This window comes from Dysidea avara, chromosome 4 (assembly GCF_963678975.1).
Source record: "Dysidea avara chromosome 4, odDysAvar1.4, whole genome shotgun sequence".
NCBI lineage: Eukaryota > Metazoa > Porifera > Demospongiae > Dictyoceratida > Dysideidae > Dysidea > Dysidea avara.
The window spans coordinates 2,089,272-2,106,255 of record NC_089275.1 but is presented as its reverse complement, the minus strand read 5'-3'; the positions used below and the strand labels follow the sequence as shown (position 1 = coordinate 2,106,255).

General features: G+C 35.3%; 1 protein-coding gene and 1 long non-coding RNA gene across 2 annotated transcripts in view; one reads left to right on the top strand and one right to left on the bottom strand.

The window, feature by feature from the left end:
* Positions 1 to 2,866: 2,866 nt before the first annotated feature.
* LOC136254099 (uncharacterized) lies at positions 2,867 to 5,338 on the top strand. The gene is made up of 2 exons (XR_010700295.1): positions 2,867 to 4,474; positions 4,753 to 5,338. It is a non-coding gene; the product is annotated as an uncharacterized lncRNA (long non-coding RNA).
* A 3,297-nt stretch (positions 5,339 to 8,635) lies between these two features.
* Positions 8,636 to 16,984, bottom strand: part of LOC136254098 (ankyrin-1-like) — a 61,811-nt gene continuing 53,462 nt past the window's right edge. Inside the window, exons 5-18 of the mRNA XM_066046757.1 lie at positions 16,664 to 16,762; positions 16,508 to 16,606; positions 15,932 to 16,030; positions 15,789 to 15,887; positions 14,646 to 14,744; positions 14,490 to 14,588; positions 14,331 to 14,429; positions 11,836 to 11,934; positions 11,681 to 11,779; positions 10,759 to 10,857; positions 10,601 to 10,702; positions 10,445 to 10,523; positions 9,049 to 9,105; positions 8,636 to 8,874 (exon numbers count right to left, since the gene is read on the bottom strand). Coding sequence (XP_065902829.1) covers positions 8,867 to 8,874; positions 9,049 to 9,105; positions 10,445 to 10,523; positions 10,601 to 10,702; positions 10,759 to 10,857; positions 11,681 to 11,779; positions 11,836 to 11,934; positions 14,331 to 14,429; positions 14,490 to 14,588; positions 14,646 to 14,744; positions 15,789 to 15,887; positions 15,932 to 16,030; positions 16,508 to 16,606; positions 16,664 to 16,762 — 1,236 coding nt within the window. The 3' untranslated portion in view covers positions 8,636 to 8,866. The remainder of the gene's footprint in view (positions 8,875 to 9,048; positions 9,106 to 10,444; positions 10,524 to 10,600; positions 10,703 to 10,758; positions 10,858 to 11,680; positions 11,780 to 11,835; positions 11,935 to 14,330; positions 14,430 to 14,489; positions 14,589 to 14,645; positions 14,745 to 15,788; positions 15,888 to 15,931; positions 16,031 to 16,507; positions 16,607 to 16,663; positions 16,763 to 16,984) is intronic.

Here is a 16,984-nt window from a genome sequence, read left to right as displayed (position 1 = left end):
AGAACAGCTATGCCGAATATCAGAGCTAAAATAAAAATCAAGTGTTATCTCATAAGGTCTGCCAGGTCTTATGGTCGGTAGAGCTAGCTTGTTGAATAAGTGTTGTGATGATTACACTTTAATATCTAGGGCAACCATGTACACCTCATGACTGCAATTGTTTTAGTAGTGTACTGCAATGGAATCTGTTGAATAAACAATTTGTGTGAGATACTGTATTGGAGGTACATGATACCACAAGGTAAAAGTAATGCAAAATCTGGGTGGATGTTTTCCGAACAAAAGGTTAAAATTAGTGGCATATATATAGCTAATGTAAAGCCATTTAAAATTCAAAGAAACTTATAATCAAGCTTTCTGAGATTAAATCTGAGGGTATTTATGCTAGCTGGTTGTACACATGTCATTTTTGAAGCAAACTGGCTTGAGTAATTGTAAAAGCTATATACACTTTCTGAGAGTGAATTTAAAGACAATTTTGAGAGTTGAGCATGGTAAACAAGTTTAATATACCAGGTAAATTTAATGAATATGGAATAGTTGATGTTGTACATGTGACTGGATTTTTGAAAATCATCCTTTTGGACACATGTAAAATTGCAGAAAAATTTGATTGAAAATTTCAGCAATAATATTTATTAACTGTTAAAATTAATTTTTTTTGCATATCTATTTGGATAAAGATTTTATGGATGATTTTTGTTGTGGAATAGAGGCATACATATAAGATGTGTATCTAATGGCTTAAACTACACAAAATACTCTAAGTATAGTGGGGATTAATTAAGTGTTTAGCAAGTAGTCGTTGAATCTTGTTTCCTTACTTTTTACTGCTGGATCATTTCTCATTTCAGCTGTAACATTTTTGAGCTTGTTTCCTTACTTTTTGTAGCGTGCTATATCAACCCCTACTTTCTTTTGAAATTTTTAATTTTTTAAATAGTTTGTTTATTTTTTTGTCTAGCTACGCATACGTAGCTAGCTATATTATACTCTTTTTGTTTCCACGTATGTAGTATAAATATAACTAGGGACCCGCCGATTATGCTCATAATTTTACCTATTATGCTATGCTGCACTGCTCAAAAATTCACCTATTATGCTTAAATTAATGCTCAATATTTACCTATTATGCTCGATTATGCTCAATGTTCATGCCTTAGTTCATATGCTTTGCTGCTAATTTAACACTATATAGAAAGAAAAAAATGAGTGGCTGGAACACAAATAATAAATTCTTGCTGCATGCCTGCATGTAAGAGACAAGATCGATATACTCTAATAGAAAAGTCAGTTTGATGATTGTTCTATTAGAGTTACTGACTGCTCTATTAGAGTATATCGATCTTATTTTGCAATTGTCATTTTCCCAGCAAGAGTTTACACTATCGTACAAATATTTAACCTATTATGCTGGCATTATGCTCAATGCTTTTAGGTACCTATTATGCTCAAAATTATGCTAGCATAATCGGCGGGTCCCTAAATATAACTTAAAACAGCTATCTTTTACCTTCGTATGCAATAAGTACTTCTAAAAATAATTATCGTCTTGTCTTTTAGTTTTAAAAGCTATTACAGCAACTGTTTAAGGCTTCAGCTGCATTTGTAATGGCCTACATGTTGATGATTTTACAGTAAAACATTGCTGGAGAGTCCACTATTATAAGAGATTTCCAACTAAATTGAATAATTAACATTCCACACATTCTTTGGTATGACAAATATTGTGCTATTTTTCAGTGTCATTTTAGTGCAAACTCCACCTCAATCGGTGGTTCCTATCAAAAGGTATAAGAAAAATAAGTTGACAGTGTGATGATCATTTATGTGTATTTGTACAATATTTTCAATGCCTTTACATATATAGCATGGCACCAAACACAATATTCAAAGTGTCATAAATCTAGATATATAAGAAACTAAAAATGACATGAAACCTCTCAAGAGTGACCACTTCTTTGCAGACTGACCACTCAGAATATTACATGAATATTGTATTGTATTGTATTGTATTAATGCTTTACAGTGACCAGCACTGAAGGTCTGCAGCAACATGTGCTGCAGCCTTAGGATTACCTAACCTAATTTCAAGGACTTAGACGTAGTGACTTATAGCTGAAAAGGTGTAACAGAAAAGGGGCCAAAGTAAGGAAAAAAAATCCCTCCAACCCCAGGAATCGAACTGCAGGTCACCCAATGTCTAGTCGGGGCCACACTCAGTCTCCTCCAGAATAAAGCTAATGATTCACAAAGAAAACTGTGTATTGTGTAATACTAAGTATACACAGGTACCCAATGCATTTTCAAGGATAACTAACTAGAAAATCAGTAATATTATAACATAGCAGGCCTAATACAATTGGTCCACTGTACAGAGTGGACCAATTGGTCCACTGTACAGAGTTCAGCATTACAATCACCCGGGACTTCAAGGCATCCCTCTGCATTGATGCAAGTATAGTTTGAAGGTGAGCATTTTGTTGTCTTGCACAGAATTGTATTATAAGGTTCAGGTTGAGTATGAATCTTTTCAAAACTCATGTGATACCAGCCTTACATGGCTTCATGCTTACCTGTTGTTATATTCTGGTGTATTTATGGCTGTTTTGATCCATTTTATAGCAGCTTCAATGAGTTTACTTTTGGTCAAAAACTATTTTTAATTTTCTCTTTATAGTATAGTAATGTCATTGTGTTATATAATAATTAGCACCCTTAGTGCTTACAATGCAACAACTAAAGCTGAACAGTGTCCAAACAAATCTATTTTTAAAATAATATTGGTCTTACATTTTGTTATCTGATTGTCATATTTCTGAAGCATTTTTTAATTGTGACTTGTGATGCCAGTACTTACCTTCTGACTCCCTCAGTAATCTGTCACAGGGAGCAATGACTTCCAAGAGTGATAGGGGATGGGGGGGGGGGGGGGATCGCCCTGAAAAGGATGCTGTCTGAACTCAGTCCTTGCTTGTTGAGCATGAGATGGCTCACAGTGGATATGGTGACTGACCTGTTTTGCATCAGGTCCAACATCTGAAATGAGTGCAGTCTTCACAACTTGTGCATTTAGCTAGTGGCTTACTTCTGTGTTCAATACAAACCATCATCACACTGAGTAGAAACCAGTTTGTCAGTGATGCTTTCATCTTACATTATCAGAAGTTTCTCCACAGTTCCATCTACTATGTACCGTATAACAGGATTTTTTAAGGGGGAAATTTTTCATGATTTTTTTGCAGATTGCATACAATTGGCAATTATCAATTCTTTCCCCCTTCCCCTCAAAATTTGCAGCTGGAATTGTTCAAGTGTTAACAAGATTCTGAAGAAGTACTGTGCTATACATGTACAGCCACATTCTCATAGCTATAATTCTTTATTCATGTCTTAAAGCTGCCAATAGTACTACAGTTCATCAGTATTCCCATAAAGACATTTGTTATTTTTCAAGAAAGGTACCCTAAGGGCAGCTTATTTTTCATTACATTACTTATATTACTTCTGTCACAATACACTTACAAAGTGAATATACACCTGACTTTCATTAGAGTTAGCTGAGTGTACCTCATAATCACTATAATTATGTTCCACTGATCTTATTGAAAAGTGAAACGGTTAAATATCCCTGGCCTCCTTTGACATAGGAGACTTACGAGTTGGTCTTTGGCTTATCTACCTTCTTTCCTCTATACAGCTATGTAAGCAAGTTATATTTTATTTAAATTACTTAGTTATAAATGGATGCATAATGACCAAATTTAGGCAGTGAGACATAACAATAGTAAAGTTAACAGGCCTAACAAATAGTATTGTGATGATATGCATGGTTTCAAAACAACGGTCTAATCCTACAATGACTCTGTTTATACACTCTGTTTATACTCAAGTGTTCTGGTCAGTTAGAGATCACACCCTCAGATGATCTTCACACTGTTTTAAAACATTGGAATTATACTCACCATCTCTTTAACCTGATGTTGAACATAAATCACCCTAATGGGCACATTTGATACATTAAATATTTATTTCTAAAACACAGCATTATAACTTAAATTCCTACCCATTTAAGGATAGAATAAACCATTTATACCTTGAAATATAAGAAACCTTTTTTTAGAAATATTTGAAAAGTGCTTTCTGCTATTAACAGCACCATGGAATTACAAAAATTACAAAAATTCATGAATTACGAAATATGGGCACTATTAATAAATGTATCATTGTACAACCAAAAACCATATTTGTTATAACAATAAAATAATAATACACAGTTGGTTAATTCCAGATGAGTTAGCTAGCTGCATAGCGCCTGGATTTTAGAAGTAGCACAACATCAACTTGTTAAATTTGAATCACTAAGGAATATGTACACCAAATACAGTACAACTCAGAGGTACAAAGGTGATCCAAGGAATACATGATTGCCAGTCTTGCCTGCTCCAACAATTTGGAATTGAAGTAATGTGATGTAATTCTTTCTTATTAGCATAGAAATTCCTTGTTGTTATTTTATTTGCCTTGTATAATTGGTTAGTGGCCAGAGTAAAAGGGAAATGAACACTTGTGCCATAATTTGGGACATTATGATAGCATTCCTTAACTAAGGACACCAAAACAATTTTCTCAGTGATGTGTCTGGGGTTCTGTTTGTAACACAACCTCCAATATGTAGCTAGAATACACATTGTGTTGTGTATTTATATGCTGTAGCTTCAATGACCACTGGGTATTTCTGTTATTCTACAGGTACATGAAAGTGACATACTAGACAATTCACATGAAGATGATTTTGACCATGCTATGTGGCTGAAGAAGAAAGTTGATGACATGCTCTACCCTCCGAGGATAATATTAGACATTTACTACCACAAATATCAGGCCATAGTTGAGCATTGTGACATTACTTTGCAGGTGACTGGGTTAAGAGGATGTCATGATAGAGACACATCACTCAATATTCATGTACACTCTGACATGTTCAGTGAACAGACTAGTAAGTATTTGGCACTTATTATGAGATACTGGTGTATCTATTACAATATATTTATTTGTCTAATGGCTGGAGCACACTTGAAAATACTTCTGAAGTTCACATTGTTGTACTTGCACTATCTCTTTTTACATACGTACAGTATATTAGGACTTTGTGCAAATGTAAATAAAACCTTAACAATAATTATTGTGCAATTCTACTTTAGTTTCAATTCTTTTATACATACATCACATGTCTACATTAAGTTACACTCATTTTGCATGTGCATGGCCATGCTATTGCATGTTCGTATCCTGAGGTGACATTTCAGCTTCATATCGTATTTAAAAAAAATAAAAATAGACTAGAAACCATGGAACATTGGCAGGTCTTAGTACAACACAAAAGCTTTGACTAACTGTTGCTTTCAGACAAGGGTAACGTAATACCTATGAGTTTGGGTTTTTAATAATTATGTCATTTAATCCCACAGTATGTGCAATACTTACATAATGGACTTACCTTTGTCTTCCTTTATTTTTGCTGACAGAGAATGCAGGGTGATGATTTGCAGTTGTGTACCAATGGCTTTATGTTGCCTATGACATATAAATACAAAAAAAATTCTCTGTAGTTTTGCACCACTCCTTCAATGGGAAGTAAGCAGGCTAGCTTCACACATCATTCTCTCTATGTAGGGTTGTGTAACAGGCACAGAACATACTAAAATATATGTGAAGCAACTAATATTAGTAACAAGTATAAGGACAAATTTAAAAATTTAAGGATCAAAGCAATGAAACAAGGGATGTCATCTACACCTGCAGCTATACTAGTGGACATTTAATTCCTACTTCAGTCATATACATGTAAAATCTGTCAGTGGTATAGCTATAGCCAAAAATTAAAACTTGACTAGACCTCTCTTGTTTCACATTGCTTTTTTATACCTATGATTTCTGTAAATTTTGAAATTTTCTCTAAACTGATTTGTTAACAGAAAAGTATAACTATTATCAAGGACAGATCCAGGGTTGGCAAGGGAGGTGCACCATGGTAGTAGGCATATAGAGCAGAGGGCTTGGGGTGCGGCCCTTCAGAAGCTAAAGCTATATCATATGTTTTAGGACTAGGTGTAGAGTGGTTTTATACACAAATATATCTAAATTTTACTGCTTTCTATGTGGACTACATTGATCAAAAGATAAGGTGAGAATCATGAGTAGTTCAGCTAGCTATAGCTATAGACCTAAAGAATGGTATACACAAGATCATGAGCATTTCATAGCAAAACATTCTTAGCAGGCTAAGTGTGTCCATACATGAGATAGTGTTACAGATGATAGTTTTTTTTTTCAAACTCAGCAACTATGGAAGATTCTTAATAGTGTTATATGTATGTGGTGACTGTTCTATTAGAGTATTTGACTGACTGTTCTATTAGAGTATTATAGTTTTTTTAAGGGGAGGGGGTGGATCACCACTGATTATTCAGGGTAAGTAGAATTCAAGGTAAATGGGAATGGGATGAGAACGGGAAGCAGGAACAGGAACGACCCACAAAAATGCCTAATAAATGTCATCATGCAATATACAGGTTGAACTTTATAACACAATCACAAGTATCGTTATATAGCAAAATTATTATCACACATCACTAACTAATTAACTGTCTGCTAATGACAAGCGGGTTGATATTTGGGCTGAATTGGCATGAAACCAGATGTTTTAACTAACTTACAGATGCATGTGTTAAACCCATTGTGACATTATAGGCTTGTCAGTCATGTTGATCCAGTTACATAACTGAACTAACACAATAATGTTACCTTGCTGTTTGTTCCACAAGCAAGGTAACATTATTGTGTTAGTTTGCTTGTGTTAACAAACAGCAAGGTACCATCATCAACACCCTGTTGATGATGTCATTGATGATCTCAAACAGCAAGGTACCATCATCAATACCCTGTTCGCTTTCATAGCTACTTCAGAAGCGTGTTGGTGGAACTTTAAATTCGCATCAAAATAATACCCAAGTCCTTATGACAATTTACTGAGTCCAATGAGACACCATTAAGATAGTAGCCTCCAAAGCTGTGTGTGGCTCGACCAAAGTGAATCACTTTACATTTAGTAACATTGAACTTCAGTTGCCACACATCACACCATTTGGCTAGATTATCTAAATCAGTTTGGAGTTGTACATGGTCTGCCAAAGTAGAAATGGTATTTATCCGGGTCTGACCCGGATTGGATCACGTGAGAAACGAAATTGTTCGTTTGACGACGTGGAAACTTATAAACGCTATCGCGTAGCTCTTTCGTGAGCCACGCCCACTTATCGCATTACCAACATACGTTCAGCCACGCCCATTTGTTAGTAAGTGTTGTTAGTAAGTGTAGTATGTAGCACGAAACTGAGGGTATCTTTGGTGAGGGGTAGCTATTGTCAGTAGGTGAAGACCTTTTTTTTTTTTTTTTTGGTCTTCAACCTACAGCTAGGTAGTCTGGCGGCGCCCGCCCCTTCGCATAGAGTAAGGGGCGGGCGCCGCCAGACTAACAGCTAGGCTGAAGTTGCAATATTTACTCAACACGAATCGAACGAACACGAATCGAATTCACTCTCTAGAGAATTCTGCATACTTATCCTATATGCAGTATTTTACATTTAGAAATGTTGAAAGGCAACTACCACATTACTGACCATTCAATGTAAGCATTAATATCATCTTGCAGGGAGGATATTGGGTTAGCACGATTAATGCTGGAATATATTTTTGTGTCGTCTGCAAATAAAAGAACTTTATACCTTAATAGTGATGGCAGATCATTGATGAAAATTGCAAAGAAGAGAGGACCCAAGACTGATCCTTGAGGTATTCCACTTATTACATCACTCCAACCAGACATTGAACCATTCACAGAAACTCTTTGTCTGTGTCCTTTCAAAAAGTCTTGTATCCAATTAAACAGATCACCTCTAAAACCATATGCATAAATCTTTTTGAGTAACCCTTCATGAGGAACAGAGTCAAAAGTCAAAGTACAAAACATCTACTGAATTACCACTGTCTAAAATTGTATATTGTAGGCACCTATAGTATTAACATTGCCTATCAAAGAGTTAAAAGTTTTTATATTGTTTTGAACGAGGTTGACATTAGGGCTGAAACAGATAGTAGTTTTTACTATCCGGATATCCTGAACAAAATCTTTCCAGATATCCTACGGATAGTGACATCATCACTTGCTATAAAAGCATTGTATATTTTGTTGTGAACATGTTTGTTTTACTAGTACTTTAGAATAAAACATAACACTTAAATAAAGATTAAGTAAGTTTGTAATAATGTTTAGCTGGATCAAGGAAACATTAACATAAAATTTCTTCAAATTATTAGAAATTATCCTGATGGCATCAAATCACTATCTGGATAGTAAATTATTATCCGGATATCCGGATAATACGGATATCTGTTTCAGCCCTAGTTGACATACAACATGGCTGATAATTGATTGCTGACACTAGCTTCCTTTATCATACACACACACACAGAGTTCCTAGCACAAACCTATTCAAAAACACCTCTTATCTTTATTACTTACATTTACTATAATACTACTAATTTACTAGTACCACCAAATGCACCAGTGATTATACATTATTACCACTATTTATAACATAAAATATGGTATACTATCTAAATCTGTTATAAACTGTTCCTACCACACAATACTATTATGACTTGATATGCAATGTAGCTATGTGTGTGTATGTATACAAAAAGAAACACTTAATATGTATGATACTACACAGCTGCTAACTCTTAATATGTAAAATCAAAACAGTTTAAAAACTTGAAGTGTCTTACTACAATTCTTCACACCTCACTCCTCTACATAATGGTATAAGATAACAAACAGTGATCAAATGACTATTGACAACCAACAATAACAGTGAAATTTAACAGTATAAGATTATGTACAGTACATATTATGTCCTTATACTTCTTTGTTTACTTTTTGTAACATTATTAGAATAATTATTGTATTCTAATGTATTCACTCACCATCTGATGCACCAGATTCATGACCAGAACTTCTATCAGAATGTGCCTCATCAGATTCTACATTGAGTAACACACAAGTAGTTATACTAGGAGGTGATTATTGTTGTGTACATAACAACATGTATCATGGTCTAATAGATGACATGCACATGTGAACAACTGTGTCATTCACAGGGGCGGATCCAGAGTCTGGAAAGAGGGGGGGCACCTTGCTGAAAAAAAGTTGAAGAGCAAAAAAAAAAAAAAAAAAAAAAAAAGTCACAACAATAATAGCTAGTTATCCTTTACCAAATATACTATATCACGTATGTTATGTAAAATAAAATCCTATTTATAGCTTCCTACTTCCTAAGTAAGCTACACTTCCCCATGAACACTGTGACTGCTTTATTAGAGTGATTAGAGTATCTCGATCTTATATACATTTTTTTAAGGGAGGGGGGGGGGGGGGCACGTGCCCCCTGTGCCCCCCCTGGATCCGCCACTGATTCAGTCTGCTATATATTTCATAAAACATTAGAAACTTGCCTGATATGACTGCATACAATTACAGTAGCTTTTAGGGCAATATCAATATAAGAATAAAACTACCATGTACTATTGCATCTGAGTGGTCTACATGTGGTGTATAGATCAGTGAAACTGTTGGTTTAATTGAGCAGAACCAGTTGATTCAAGCAAAATGAAAGGGCAATGACTTATTTGAGTTATTGACTGCTGTATTACAGTATCTCATTGCTACAAAATTCTTTTCAATTATATCTGGTAAGCAGGAGAGGGATGCCAGTGCCCATCTCCAACGAAGAGTGTGTAATAAGGCTTTTTCTTGTATATACAATCCTTGTATACCATGAATACGTGCATAATACAAAGAGCTGCACTTTTGAAAGTGGAAGGAAAGGAGTGAGGGGGTGAGATCTGTTTCGAATGCTTCATGCTGGATCTGCCACTATAATTCTTACATTGTTGCTGTATACTGTTTGAGTGTTTGATCACTCTCAGTGACATCATAAAGCTCCATAATTGTTATGTACATTTTTCCCTTGGTCCTAATGGTACTACCTTCCTCCCACACATCTATGAAAAAACTAGGAGGATTTTCTTTTATACTGGGTTTCAAGTCTCTTGATCTATTTAAACTCACGCATGCGTATGATATGAGCATTTGAATGACTGTGGCTGTTCACATAAATGAGATGCATGCACAAGTTTGAATAGGACAATGGACATGAAATCCAGTGTAAAATGAAAGCTCAAAGGCCTAAAGAATATACCCTACAGAAAAGATGCCTACAAAGAACTACAGATGAATAATTGTAGCAACATAACCAAACAAACCAGTTAATGTGTAAATACATCTTTTGAAACAACACTTTAAGGCAGTACTAAATCTTACCATATTCAGGAAGTTTACCAGGACTCTTTGGTTCATTTTTGTATTCGTCCAACTGTCGTTCCATCCACTGCTTTATGTACTACAACAATACACACAGTATCAGTGATGTGTACAGGAACATGAAGATGATGTAATCATGTACCACTAAGTGATCACCTTAGTCATATTAGTAGTGTCCACTTTGACCTCCTCTACAAAATAGTGTATAACACTTTTTCGACGATGCCATACTGCCTCTAGTAGTGGTGTCCTGTTTGCCTATAGTGCAGTAGTAGAGAATATCATTGTATTGCATTGTGATGATGTGTGCTCACTTTGTTGACAATGTTCAGGTCAGCTTTTGCACTTGTCAACATTTCAACCACTTCAGCCAAACCTTCTTGTGAAGCAAGATGGAGAGCCGTGTCTCCTTTCTGTTAGGAGTTAGAAGTATAGATGCATGTTCAACTTCAAAGTTATTCACACTAGAGTTTTAGTATGACAGAGCAACAACAGTGTTTTATAGTGACATGGCAGTTCATATATGAATGTAATAATGTACCGTGATTTGATTTTTTGTTGTAAAATAATTTTCACATGCAACAACTTGTACAAAAATTTCCTACACAAAACTTTTTACATAAGATTGAACTACTCTAATAAAGCAGTCATTCACGTAAATCATATGAAAATATTTTTATAGACAAAATTTTATCACGAAAATTTTTTGCATGAAAATATATATAGCGATTTACAGTATGTATATACATCTGCTACTGATGTATAACTGAGCTAAATTATCATTGTATGAAAATGAGTTTGTATAGTTTGTTGTGTAACAGAGATAGTAGAGTAGGCCAAGAAGTGGGGACAACTTTTGCAATAAATTATAAAGTGGAGTTTGTAACATACATGATTGCTATTAGGAAGAAAATTTGAAGCAGTATTTTCACTGCATTCTTACTGGTAAACTAGCAGCTAATTTTACCTATGTGTGACTGTTCTATTAGAGTGGTCAGTTGCTATCTTTAGAATGTCTCAGTCTTTTGTGAAAAGATATCTTAATAATAATAATAGATGCCAAATTCCTCAAACAAAATCTCAGACAATTACTTTTGGTACTGTATGCAAAATACATTCTGATTAGTCCTAAGCTTCAAACAAATTCACACTGTTTGGTATTATGTTTTGCATTGTAATAATGTATATTGTGCACTGAGGACATAACAGCATTTCATGCACCCTGTAAATTATTACCATAGTTAGAGCATTAACATTTGCTCCTAATTTGATCAATCTCTCCACTACTTGAACATGACCATTCTGAACAGCAAGAAGTAATGGAGTGTAGCCAATCTGCAATAAGATGTGATCAAAATACTAATATACATTTTGCATTTGTAGAAACTAACTTTATTGACAGCATCGACATCTGCTCCTGATCTGATCAACATCTCCACCACCTTAACATGACCATGTTGACTAGCAATGTGTAGAGAACCAGATCCACTCTATTTAAGAAAATCACATGCTATCATATCATTATGTTTACTGAATATCAAAGAGTTCATTATATAGTGAAGGAGTATCCCACTTCAGTGTGTATACCATGTATTTCATTCAATGTGTAAGTCATGTAGTCATTTGAATGTATAGCCTTCTGTATACAGATATAAAACATTCAGTTATCATACACAAGTATTCAAAAGATGTGTAATTAGTAGTTTGATGCGATATCCAGTTTTCCTGCTACATATGTGGCTGGGTCTGGGAAAACTGGTCTTATTTCCCATGTCAACAGATTTGATTTTTCACCAAGAACACAACATGAATAACTATCTAATTTCACAGCTAGACGTGATTGGTCTGCTTTTTGCTAGCTGCTTTTCTCAATCCGTATGTGCAGTGTGGGGCCTTAATGGACCTCTGGTCAGCCTGGGGATGGCTGTGTTTGGCTGTACAGCTACATGGCTTTGAATAAAGACCTGTGCTGTAAAACTCCTTTCATTTAAGCCAGTTTTGATATATGAATGGCCCATAACTTTGTCTAATTTATCACTACACCTTCCTTTACAATTTTTAAACAGTCTCTTTCCCTCTTTCCAGGCCCCCACTTCCCACCCTTTTGAAGGTAAGGAATTGGTGTAAAACGTACAAAAATTTGGTGCACATAGCTTCAATCATTGGCAAGCTAACACTCTAAATACTTAAAACCGGCATTTCTTGATACTTTTAAATAGGCGATAATACCAATTTTCCCGGACTGGGCCACATATAGCATCTTGTGATACACATTGCCATAATTAGTTAGTCCTAAAAGCCATATCTGTCACTATTACTCTCTCCTGGGCAACAAGGTTCACAAAATTCATTAAGAACTTTTATGAAGACAATTATTCTGTATACAGCAATACAGTAATAGTGTTCAACTCTGAATCAGTGTAGTATTAGAGAGTAGTAGCAATACTGTCAGCTTTGGAATTTGCAGCTTCCATCTCATACTCTACAACTAGTCCTCATGCTCAATCAAGCTTCCTTTTAAGAATATACTGCAATAATGCTTTCAAGCATTATTTTGTTCACATAATTTTTTCGACATCGGTCTGCAGTCATGAAATGTCATCCAGTAACTATAGTTTCAGCTGAAAAGTTTCCAAACTACGGTAATAAAAACACTACAGTTAGCACAAAACTTCATGTAGTGGATGATTTCAGCTAATCTGTGTGTGTGAATTAATAAGGAGAAGGGAATTTTAAGTTAAATTAGAGATTAAAGAGAAAAGAAAACAAAGGAATAGCTATAAAGTGGTGAAACAAAGAAGGTTGCCTATGCCTACAGATATACTAGTGGACATTAAATCTTTATAAATATAACTGAATTAAGGGTTATGTATTATGGACTGAATTTAGATTGAATTAAGAATTAAATGTCCACTAGTACATCTACAGGTATAGGCAACCTTCCTTGTTTCACCACTTTTAGCTATGTCCTTGTTTCACCACTTTGATCCTTAAGCCAACTTGAAATTCCTAATTTTTCTTTCTATTTGTTTTATTTTTATAACATAGTTACGGAAAATGAACCAGCACATACTGCATCAAAAGAAAGAATGGCTCCAGGATTGCCAAATTTTGCATTATGATAGAATGAGTGCCCAACCAAACATTCAGTTACGTAACAGAAAAGGAGGTGGCCACTACAGTTTGCTTTCAGCTATGCTTCACCCATTTTGTTAGGATATATGGAGGTGTAAGTTACGAAAGACTACATAACTACCTACTACTACATAAAGGAGAATACACAATGTTACAGATGAAGAACAGTATGCCAGAGAAGGGCCTCTGCAATCAATCCAGTTGCTATGGAAAATACAAGCGATAACATAAGCCACAGGAATTCTGCATTGCACTATCGTGAATCAACACTTCAAAAAAACTGAAACACAAAGGAGGATAAAGGCAAGTCCATGATGCACTGGTGTATTGTACATACTGTGGTTAGTGAAAAGGCACATCTCAGGATGAGGTGATGTCGAACAATGAGAAACCAAGCCCATAGCCTCATCCATTGTCTAGTTATGCTTGGCTGGAGGCATCAGTTAGTCAGCCAGTCAGCATAAACTCCTGTTAATAGAATTGTTTTGAAATTCCTTAGAAATTTTTGGAAGGGTTTGGAGTTGTTCTGAAGACATTTTTGGGCTTGACTGTGCCTAACCAATGCTGCCAAACTGTCATGAAGGGAAACTGAGGCTTTAGGGTGATATTTTTGGCTGGATAATTCCAGTTCTTTATTACGAGTACACATTAGGAATGGCTTTTTATATACTACTAAAGTTAATCATTGAATCTGCTCAAATTTATGGTGTACTTGTAGTAGATATGATAACTGTCCAAGTCATGTAATTACCATTGTCATGGCATTAACATCTACTTGTAGTCTGATCAGTGTCTTCACCACTGGAATAAGGCCATGCTGAACAGCAAGATGTAGAGGAGTATAACCACTCTTTAGTATGATAATATCAAAGTGATTAGGTACTTTCCATTAGTAACTAGATTAATTAACCTTATTGACTGCACTGACATCTGCTCCTAATCTGATCAGCACCTCCACCAGTTGACCTTGATTGTGTTGAACAGCAAGGTGCAGTGGAGTATAGCCACTCTATAGCATGAAAATATCAGGTATATTTCCATTAGTAACTACACAGCTTTTCTTAACCTTATCGACTACACCAACATCTGCTCCCAATCTGATCAGTGTCTCCACCACTTGACCTTGACCATGCTGAGCAGCAAGGTGTAGAGGAGTAGATCCACTCTATGTAGGATAAGCAATATATTATAGTGGTTAGTTATAATTCAAATTACAAGGATCTGTAAACCTTAGATTTTATAAATAATATGATTGCTTTGGCTGGGTACCACACACAGGCCCACCAAGATACTAAAGCTACAATTAAATAATGAAAACTAATATCCAAACATTTAATCATTCTGACTTTGAAGCGGTGCAATGACTAGCATTGAGCTTGTTAATGACATTTGATTGGCCAATAGAGTACATTAAGTTAATGAAGACTATTCAATTGCTATACTACTCAGTAATGAATACCCTAAACAGTTACACTCTGAATGTACAAAATCAGCCTCAATACATCATGTGCTGGATCATGCATAATCATGACAGGTACCAAACTTTAGGATAGGAGGTTGTGAGATCATAACATTATTGATTTTGGATATGTAAAATTGCACTCTATTATCAAAACACACAGCAGTGCATTGCGTGGCCAGAAAGCTGGTGCACTACATCAGATTGACTGGAAGAAAGAAAATAAGATTTTCGTGCATGCTTCTCCAAAGTATTTGTATTATATCTGAGAGTAGGAAATACAGCCAATATGATTGAATTTTCTTCAGTTAATCTTGATATACATGGGCAGCCTAAGATTCCATTGATTTCTTCTTAAGAGGTCTACAGGGAGGACATTGAACTGTCTGAGGTCGAATCTGAGAGCATTTTGACAGTGTTTGTGCATTGTTTTTAAGAACAACGTTACAGTGAAGTCACGCTCCACAATGGGGAGAGGACATTTATATTTTTGGGGGAATCCGTTGTAACATCCTGGGGAATAAACACTGGTGTGATAGAAAAATTTCTAGGAGATATCATTCAAATATTGCTGTCAGAAAGTGAAACTGTACAGCAAAGAGTTTACACAGTGGTTATTTCCTGGACAATAATTGTAAAGCCCACGCAATTATGAGTTCAGAGAAATGTGCCAGAAAAAAGAGAAAAAGTAGGTATGTATGTCAGAGAAGCATGAAGCCTTAGCAGGATATAGCTGTAACATATAATGACCTTGTTAGCAGCATTGTTGTCTGCTCCTGATCTGATCAGTGTTTCTACTATCTGAACTTTGCCATGTTGACTAGCAATGTGTAGAGGAGTAGATCCATCCTATAGAAATTATAGCTACTACCAATTTATTTAGTTATGCTGACCTTAGTGGGCACATTGACACTTGCTACCAATTTAATCAACAACTCCACTATAGGAACGTGACCATGTTGAGCTGCAAGATGTAGTGGAGTAAACATATCCTGTAAAAGAAATTATTAAAGACATAGTCAATTAGACACTACCTATTATGGAAAAATTGATCAAAATATACTTTAATAGAACAATCAGTAACTGTAATAGAGTAGTCATATATAAAAGTAAACAGCTGCTTGTATTAGAGCACATTTTGTTTTATTAAGGCTTTACAGCACAAGTGCTGAAGGTCTGTAGGACACCTGGTCCTACACCCTGTTTAAAGTTGTTACAGAAGTGTGTTTGAAAAAGTGGAGAAAGGAGAAAAAAATCCATGACTGGACCTAGGCAGCCTCGAACCTGCAGCCATCTGATTAACGCTCAAACGCTTACAGGAGTCTGCCAGACAGTCAGGATGTTTCTCCTTGTCAATTTCATGTACACCAACATATACAATACAAACTTCACAAACTAAAGCATGCAAATGCAGTAAAGTATACAATCTGTGCTGTGAATGTTGTAGGCTTGTTTCATTAATGACTAACATTGTTAACAACATTGACATCAGCTCCTAATTTGATTAGTATCTCCACTACAGCAACATGACCATTTTGGATAGCAAAGTGTAGAGGAGTTGATGTAGTCTAAGGACATCATTTAAATTGTAGACAACTCTACTCATATACCAATACGCAGTTAACCTTGTCAAACACATTGATATTTGTTCCTGATTTCACCAGTATTTCAATGATTTGATCATGTCCTTCAAGAGCTGCAATATGGAGAGGATTCTGCCCATCCTAAATATATTTAGACACTTTATACACTATCAATATCTCACACATTTCACATTAATATGCACATTTTATTCTAAATCAGAAAGCTGCTTACATAGTACAATCATAGAGTAGCTACTGTTAGAACAATGTAAATTCAAAAATATATTTCAACACATAAAACACATGGTAATATGCAAAATATAAAAGCAATCTCTGACAATCACTATTTTGCCTGCAGAAAGA